Here is a 9,158-nt window from a genome sequence, read left to right on the forward strand (position 1 = left end):
TTAGTATGTAAAATTGCCGGACAAAATAAAGGCAAACATTAATATGTTTAATGATCCATCAATACTTTTTTTGTTTGTTTAATACCGTTACCTTTTAACAATGCAAGAAAGATATGTTAGCTTGTTCCAAAATGAATGATCCATCAAGTACTTTTTAGCTGAAGGTGGCTCAAGTTGAAGGTAAGGCACATAAGAGGGGTAACCGTTAGTAAAAAAATTATTTTCACGGTTTCCAAAATAAAAATCATTTATACAACGACTAATAACTAATTTATGTTACTAATTCCAGATTATTATTATTATTATTACCTTTATTAGTTTTTAAAGCTATTTTGTACTAATTTGATAATTAATATCTCACAAAACTACAATCATGTGATAATCCAATCAATTAAAATAAACATTTTTTAAACATCATTAGAAAAACAAGACCCGTGTAATACATGTTTATGTTTATAATATCCTCTACTTAACTTGCACTATCATTAATTCATTATAAACGTGGGAATAAAAGAATATATATAAATATATTTAATGAATAAAGAATAAATTAGAAATAGCCAAATAGGGAATCTAAATATAAGAAGGCTATGATTACTATTGCCTAATTTCTTCGTCATTACTCAAAATCCAACGTTGGATATATGTTAGGATAAAAAACAAGGATTCGTGACGTTCCTTTCATCATGATTTGAACATGGCATTGATGTAATTATTCATGAAATCAAGGGCATTATTTCAGAACCCAACAGTGTGTCCTTTTTGTGTTATATAAAAAGCTTCTGTTTCTAAAAAACGCAAGTCTCTCATTTTTCTCTCTTTCTTCTTTCTTTCTCAATTCGGTTTCGAATTTCATAGATCCTAAGCTAGAAAGAACAATTTCAAGGTATATGTATATAATAATGATATAATGATATGTTAATATTGCTACTTATATTGTTGTTGTTGCATTGTTTATAACATTGTTCAATTGAATTTCATTTGTTATTTGGTAATCGGATCCGTATAATTCTGATATAAAAAAAGCTTCATGCATGTGGTTATCTATAGTGTTTTTCACTTTCTGGATCTGAGATTTGTTAATTATTTATTGCTTCATGTTAACTAATCTATAAACGTATATAAGAAGTGACGTTAATGGTTCCAGAAACCTTCATATTTTTAATCTGTATTTGGATTCATTTAAAAGTTGTTGTTGTTGTTTTTGTTGCAGATCGTAGGTTGAAAATGACATCAGGGGCAACGGGATGGTACAGGGGAAGAGTGAAAGCTGTTCCATCCGGGGATTGTTTGGTAATTGTGGCTATTGCTAGCTCAAAGCCTGGTCCACTGCCTGAAAAGAGCATCACTTTATCATCTCTTATTGCACCTAGACTGGTAATTTTCCATGTTTTGACCTTTTTAATTTGATTTTGGAGCATGGAATATACCTTGAAGAGTTGAAGGAAATTTCTAAAATTTTGTTTTGTTTATTATTTAGTTAGTTATTTATTCTTAATTTATTGATTGATGATAATTTCTCTGTTTTAATTGCATTGGTGGTTTTATTTTTCTTGCAAATTTGGTAGGCACGACGAGGTGGTGTGGACGAGCCATATGCATGGGAAAGTAGAGAGTTTCTAAGGAAGCTCTGTATAGGGAAGGTGCGAAAAAATAGAGTTGATGGTTTTTTTTGTCTTAATGAGGATCCATTTGTTTAAACTTTTTTCATGAGAAAGCTTATCATTTTGATTTAAAAAATTAATTTTTTTGTCCGGGCTTTAAAAAATGGAATTCAGAAGCTTTATTTTAAGCTTCTAAAAATTCACTTTAATAAGCTTAAACGAGGGGCTCATCAAAAATATGTTTTTTCCCATACTATGGCGAAGCATGTTGTATTCGTCTTTGGCGTGATATAATTTTGTTGTAACTTGTAACAGGAAGTGACTTTCAAGGTTGATTACAATGTGGCATCCATAAGTCGAGATTTTGGAACTGTTTTTGTCGGTGACAAGAATGTTGCATCGCTGGTGGTCTCTCAAGGATGGGCAAAGGTTGAATAGTTGAATACTGTTTGCTTTATTTTATGTAGATGTGTGCATTGTGTTTTAATTATGTTCGTCATCATGGAATATCAATTTTTGTGATGTTTGCTATATGTTTTTATTGTTTCAGTGTTGCTGAATTGCATATATTGTGATATTATTCATGCAGGTCAGGGAACAAGGTCAGCAGAAAGGAGAAGCGAGTCCTTACCTGGCAGAGTTGTTACGTTTGGAAGAACAATCTAAACAAGACGGTCTTGGTCGCTGGAACAAGGTGTGTATGAGTTTTCCTCTTTAGCTTGAAAGGAATTTTCACAAAATCTGTAATTAACGTGTGCTTGTTGCTGCAGCATTAAAAATTTGATGTTCCTTTAGTCTTATATTTCGAAGTTGACCTAATTATGTGTTGCTCTCGTGCTTCACTTATGTATTTATGGAAATGACTATTTGCCTGTTCATTCTTTGAAATTAAGGTTTAATTGTGGAATGAACTTATGCTTTGTATGCAATATCTTTTATGATTATCTTCAAATGCCATTTACATTGACCAGACAGAATGATGCTAGAATGGGACATAAAATGGGTGTGGTGACTTTTTTGTGTAATCTGTAGAAGTCTCCCATGGGTGCTCTATATAATATGATTCTATGGTGATTGCAGGATCCTGGTGCTGGTGAGGCATCCATCAGAAACCTACCACCTTCTGCCATTGGTGATTCTAGTAACTTCGATGCTATGGGTTTATTAGCTTCAAACAAGGGTGCGCCAATGGAAGCAATTGTTGAGCAGGTTCGTGATGGCAGTACCATCCGGGTCTATTTACTTCCAGAGTTTCAGTTTGTCCAAGTTTTTGTTGCTGGAATTCAGGTATGTTTCATAAATTCTCTTCATGAGTCCAAGTTTTTATTTTTATAGCTACCATTTTTTTATCCATGCCAGTATGCCACTAATTGTTTTTTCCTTTACACCAGGCCCCATCAATGGGAAGGAGAGTTGTGTCTGAAAGTGTTGTTGAATCAGAAGTGACAACTGATAAAACTAATGGAGATGCTCATCGGGAACCTCAAGCTCCGCTTACATCTGCCCAAAAACTTGCAGCTTCAGCAACTTCTGAAACTACTTCTCCTGATCCTTTTGCACCCGACGCTAAATTTTTTACTGAGATGCGCGTCTTGAATCGAGATGTAAGAAACTTCTATAAGTTACATTGTCTTTTGTATTTCAACAGATTGTCTAAATATCACATGGATATGTAGGTTCGTATCGTTCTTGAAGGTGTTGATAAGTTCAGCAATTTGATTGGATCTGTGTATTATCCTGACGGTGAATCGGCAAAAGACCTGGCATTGGAGCTACTGGAAAATGTATGTGCTTAATTTGCATAGTGATATTAGTATGATTTGTTTTGTCTAAAACCTGTTCTTGTTGGATCTTAAATGTTCACTGCAATGATTTTATACTTTAGAATGCCTTCATTGGTATATGTGAGATTGAATGTCAAGAATTGAAGTAAATATGATGAGTATGCTGCAATATGTATTGAAGCTCCAACAAAGTCTTTTACTAACTACCAACCAACTATACGAAGTTGAAAAGATAACATTGTGTTTGCCATCCTTGTTGGCTTTGGGTTCATAGTCCATACTAAGAAGTACGAACTAAGAAGTCTGCACATATATCATCAATGCCTTTATTTGCTTTGGTGGAATGTTGTCTTCAAATATTTGTCACTATTTTCCTGAAGTATCAATGTGACGATGTTTTATGTTTTATCAATTGCCATCTTCTTCTAGTCTTTTGTTCTTGTTTATCTTACTTTTAATGCAATAGTCCTTATAGGCAATCTTAATTATGTGCAATTTAGTTGGAGTCTGATTTCCATGACTTCTCTCCATGTGGATTTAGTATTTAAATTTTGCCAGAATGATTTTCTGCACAGTTTTCTAGAGGGAGGTTATGAATGTTTTTATGCATCTAGCCTTGATAAAATAACAGTCAAAGTATACCTTTCTCCCTTTGATGTTTCAATCAAACAGGGTTTAGCTAGATATGTTGAATGGAGTGCAAATATGATGGAAGAAGAGGCAAAGCGAAGGCTGAAGACTACAGAGCTCCAGGCAAAGAAAACAAGGCTAAGGGTTTGGACTAACTATGTACCACCACTTTCAAATTCTAAGGCAATTCATGACCAAAACTTTACTGGCAAGGTAAAACATTTCTCAGTCATTTGTTTAAAGTAAATATTCAGTCTTCAGTCATTTAAGCATATAATATCTTAACTTGATTTTTCCAGGTGGTTGAGGTTGTCAGTGGAGACTGCATCATTGTTGCTGATGATTCCATTCAATTTGGTAGCCCTCTAGCTGAAAGGCGAGTTAACCTTTCAAGTATTAGGTGTCCAAAAATAGGCAATCCTCGACGAGATGAGAAACCAGCTCCTTATGCCCGTGAAGCAAAGGAGTTCTTGAGAACTCGCCTCATTGGTCATCAAGTAGGAAAATACCTTATGATACCCTATTAAGATATCATTGGTGGATTCAGTTTTATCTGACTACTCCTGTTCGCAGGTGAATGTTCAAATGGAGTATTCTAGAAAGGTTGTTCCCACAGATGGATCTGCTGTTCCATCTGGAGCTAATGCTGATTCCAAAGTAATGGATTTTGGATCAGTCTTCTTGCCGTCCACTGTGAAGGTTGACGGTGATGTTGCCCCTTCATCTGTTCCACCTGCTGGCACTCAGCAGACTGGGGTGAATGTAGGCGAGCTTGTAGTTTCCCGTGGCTTCGGAACTGTCATCAGACATCGTGACTTCGAAGAGAGATCAAACTATTATGATGCTCTTCTTGCTGCCGAATCGCGTGCCATTTCTGGAAGGAAACTGATTCATTCTGGAAAGGATTCTCCAGCAAGTCATATAACTGACTTGACCACGGTGAGAAAATGTAAAATTATAGTAAATATTGTTTTACTTTGAAGCTTATAAAATATAACTCAAATGTGCAACTGTTTCCTCTTTATTCTTATTAGGCATCAGCCAAGAAAGCCAAAGACTTCTTGCCGTTCCTACAACGAAGTAGAAAAACTTCCGCTGTCGTGGAATATGTCCTCAGCGGCCATCGTTTCAAATTGTTAATTCCAAAAGAAACTTGCAGCATTGCTTTCTCATTCTCTGGTGTCAGATGTCCTGGTCGTGGTGAGCCATATTCTGAACAAGCAATTGCATTGATGAGGCGAAAGATAATGCAGAGAGATGTTGAGGTAATTCTGTTCCCTCTATGAACTTAAGTTTCCTGTATGCTGCATTTGTTTTATTTAATATATTTTATGCTCGCAGATTGAGGTTGAAACGGTAGATAGAACTGGAACATTCTTGGGGTCGTTATGGGAGTCTAGGACCAATGTTGCAATTACACTACTGGAAGCTGGTCTGGCTAAACTTCAAACCTCCTTTGGCAATGATAGAATTCCGGATATTCACCTTCTGCAGCAAGCTGAAGAATCTGCAAAGAAGCAAAAACTGAAAGTAAGAACAGGATCCCCAGCTTTGTTTGACATTATAACTGTTCTTTCCCTGTCATTACTATTGTTCTTTCCCTGATAATTAATCCATTGTGATTTGTTTGCAGATCTGGGAAAACTTCGTTGAAGGGGTGGGCGAATCCAATGGTGTAGCTGTTCAGAATAAACAAGAAGAAGTGCTCCAGGTTCTTAGGATACCACTGTCTCATTAATAACCCTTGTTTCGTGTTTGAAAATGGTGAATGACTTTCCTCTTTGTTTTTCATTCATAGGTAATTGTCACAGAAGTCTTGGGTGGTGGTAAATTCTATGTTCAGACTGTTGGGGATCAAAAGATAGCATCCATTCAGAACCAGCTTGCTTCTTTGAACCTTAAAGAAGCTCCCGTGCTTGGTGCTTTTAGTCCTAAGAAGGGTGACATAGTCCTTTGTCATTTTCTCGCTGATAACTCTTGGTACCGTGCAATGGTAAGTTCAACATGATTTTTTGCGTCTTTTCTAAATCCTGCAGTCTCCCCATCCCCAACCACACACACCCACCCCAGTCCACCCAGTATTTATTGATATGTTATCTAGTTTTCTTGATGAGGTTTTAGGTTGATATTCCATAAGTATGGTCTATATTTTATACTCTCTTGTTGATTCTTTTCCATAACTAAAGTAACCTTACTTAAGCCTCAATATTTGTGTGGAGTGGTTTTGTCTAGTTAAAAGTAGATAATTTTTTATACAATCTTCTATGTTCCTGTCTCCAGAATATAACGAGGCCTGAAATTATGTAGTCCATCACTTTATGCATGTGTTATCAATAAGCCAGTTTTTGCAATTTCCTACAATTACAATCGAAGTTGATGGAATGCTTAATATTTAGTTGATTACTTGTCTCACCAAAGTCGACCTTACTTAGTTGGATTAAGGCTTGATTGTTGTATTACTTTAATTTCTCTTTCTCCTTGTGAGTTACAACATGGTACCACATCTCTTTGTTTCTTATACTCTAATTTTTCTTTTTCCTTGTGAGCTACCATGTGGTACCACATCTCTTTGTTTCTTATACTGATAATTCATAGCTGTATTTTGTAGATTGTCAACACACCTCGAGGACCAGTTGAATCACCAAAAGACAAATTTGAAGTATTCTACATGGATTATGGTAATCAAGAAGAAGTAGCTTACAGCCAGTTAAGACCTCTTGATCCATCTGTGTCTGCAGCACCTGGTCTTGCTCAATTGTGTAGCCTTGCGTACATAAAGCTTCCAAACTTGGAAGAGGATTTTGGCCACGAAGCAGCTGAATATTTGAGTGATCTCACTTTGAACAGTGGAAAAGAGTTCAGAGCCACGGTTGAGGAGAGAGATACTTCAGGAGGAAAAGTGAAAGGGCAGGGAACGGGGACATTTCTTGCTGTGACTCTTGTTGCTGTCGATTCTGAGATTAGCATTAATGCTCTGTTGCTACAGGTTTTCGTTACTGCTCTTTGCTTGAAATGCTTTCAAAGTCTTGTGGTTTGATGAATGCACATACAGTTCAAATCTAACTTCTTTAACCATTTTGTTTCCGTGACGGATTTCCAGGATGGGGTTGCTAGGACTGAGAAAAGAAATAGGTGGGACAAAAGACAAAGGCAGCTGGCCCTTGATAATTTGGAGAAGTTCCAAGAAGAAGCACGGACCAGCAGACGAGGGATATGGCAGTATGGAGATATTCAGTCTGATGATGAGGACACTGTTCCTCCTGCAAGGAAGGCAGGTGGCCGATAGATGAGTGTAATAGGCGGTGAGGTAAATTATTATAGACATCTTCAGAGAGAATGAGTGAAGTTATAGGCATGAACATTTTACTTCACGTTAGGAGGAAAACAAGAAAATGCTGTGCGAAATCCTGTGTTAGTTTTTTTTTTCTTTCTTTTTTTGAAATTTTGTTGTTAGGTTCGTGGGATTATAGATGTCAAAATAAGGTGCATGCGGCAGGGTTCTTTGTTATCTTGAGGACATCAAAGATTCTAGGATTCTACGATCAATTCAAAATTTCATGCTTTTTTTTTTATCTTTGGTCATCTAAGAAATTGTGTTTTCCTTTTACCTTAGAGTTCGGTTTGTGGATTGGGATGATTTTTCACGTTATAGAAACTAGGCTTAAACTTACTCAGCTAGTGTTGAACCCCATAAAATAGCTACTGTTGGATCCATTTATGTCATAGCGCTAGAACAAGTACATCCTGACCATCAAAGAAGACCACATCACTAGTATGCTCCTATAGGTATGTTTGTGAATTGAGTTTTGAAGGAGAAGAGAAATGGAAGGCTATATACTTCCATCATATACTTTTCATTCCCCTCCAAAATACAATTCGTGAGCGCCGAGAAAGAAGAATGAACTTCTTAGATTATACCTCCATCATTGCCTACTTGATGGCCCAGCATCCAAAAAGGCCTAATTCATTGGCCTCCTCCGCAGTATCAAAAAATAAAGCTATTAATTACTTTACTCATAAGGAAAGAAATAATACTAGAAGATAAAATTTATATTTCATTGATTGATTCTCATTATGGATGATAGCACTATTTAAAGAAAATAAAGAAACCTAAAATGATGATGACCATACAAGTGTCATCATTTTACAATATAAGAACGTTCTAGAAATACTAATATAATATCAATTATTAAATTTAAATAATCCACTATCATATTCCTATTCTAATGAATCACATAACAAACATAATAATACATACCTATCATTACCGACCTCTTTAAAATTAATCTTATCCTTAAGGTTGGATGTCCATAGATACACTATTTTGGTCCATTAAATTTGAAAGGATATCAATGGGTTGCACTAGGAATTTAGACCCAAGAGGCCCAAGTTCTAAAAACCTAATTTCTTTCTCCATCTCATATTGCCAAGCTGAAGGATGCAACCCTAAGCAACTATGAAGGAAACCTAAGTAATGGAAGCCATAAGTAGTTGTTGGAATAAGTAAATGATAGAATATTTGTGGTGCTTTCTGGTACGACCATGAACGACACTAACATGGTCTCTCTTCTTCCTTTTCCTCTTAAACATTGTCGTTGTTGGATTTATTCTGAATAATTCATTTGATTGAATGCGGAAACCCTAATGATCAGGGTTTTGTTCCTATAACAAAAAGTTTATGCCCATACATAAACCCAAATGGAACAACCCTGATCTAGACCAAAGAAACTCCAATTGATTTCATAATGAAGAATAAGAGCATACATTGATTAGCCATTTGGAATTGTCAAGGGTATGAGGGTACGAAGATCTTCCAGATGATAGAGCCTGATGGTTTTCTAGAGGGGAATGAAAAGCCAAGGAGAGAATCCTTTTCGCTGATGCAATTATGATTAGTGTTGTTTCCTTTTTGGACAACTCCTCTTTAACACACCTTTATTCTCATCAGCCACTCAACAAAACCTATTGCTCTACAAATGGGGACCATAACCTATAAAAGTAACTGTAGCGATTACTACTTAAGTTACAATAATTCTAATTCAGTCCCGTAATCAAATTAGAAATTGCCTGAAGGTATCTACACTTATAATATTTCATGACACATATGCCCTTAGCCACAAAATTAATTCTTGAAGACCAT

The 9,158-nt window shown here is 35.9% G+C and overlaps 1 protein-coding gene across 1 annotated transcript; it reads left to right on the forward strand.

Annotated features, from left to right (window-relative positions):
- Positions 779–7,586, forward strand: LOC109326823 (ribonuclease TUDOR 1-like). The gene is made up of 17 exons (XM_019559675.1): positions 779–886; positions 1,214–1,377; positions 1,569–1,643; positions 1,920–2,033; positions 2,194–2,298; positions 2,685–2,891; positions 2,996–3,208; positions 3,281–3,388; positions 4,061–4,231; positions 4,318–4,515; positions 4,592–4,957; positions 5,053–5,283; positions 5,360–5,548; positions 5,652–5,729; positions 5,817–6,011; positions 6,627–7,004; positions 7,119–7,586. The coding sequence occupies exons 2-17, from the start codon at positions 1,228–1,230 to the stop codon at positions 7,302–7,304; spliced, it is 2,964 nt and encodes a 987-aa protein (XP_019415220.1). The 5' UTR covers positions 779–886; positions 1,214–1,227; the 3' UTR covers positions 7,305–7,586.

The sequence above is a fragment of the Lupinus angustifolius genome, chromosome LG14, assembly GCF_001865875.1.
Source record: "Lupinus angustifolius cultivar Tanjil chromosome LG14, LupAngTanjil_v1.0, whole genome shotgun sequence".
Classification (NCBI taxonomy): Eukaryota; Viridiplantae; Streptophyta; class Magnoliopsida; order Fabales; family Fabaceae; genus Lupinus; species Lupinus angustifolius.

Coding starts and splice junctions, on each gene's coding strand:
- LOC109326823 (XM_019559675.1), top strand. CDS start 1,228: ATGACATCAGGGGCAACGGGATGGTACAGGGGAAGAGTGAAAGCTGTT. Junction 2,034..2,193: donor TCTCTCAAGGATGGGCAAAG/GTTGAATAGTTG, acceptor TTATTCATGCAG/GTCAGGGAACAAGGTCAGCA. Junction 3,389..4,060: donor CATTGGAGCTACTGGAAAAT/GTATGTGCTTAA, acceptor TCAATCAAACAG/GGTTTAGCTAGATATGTTGA.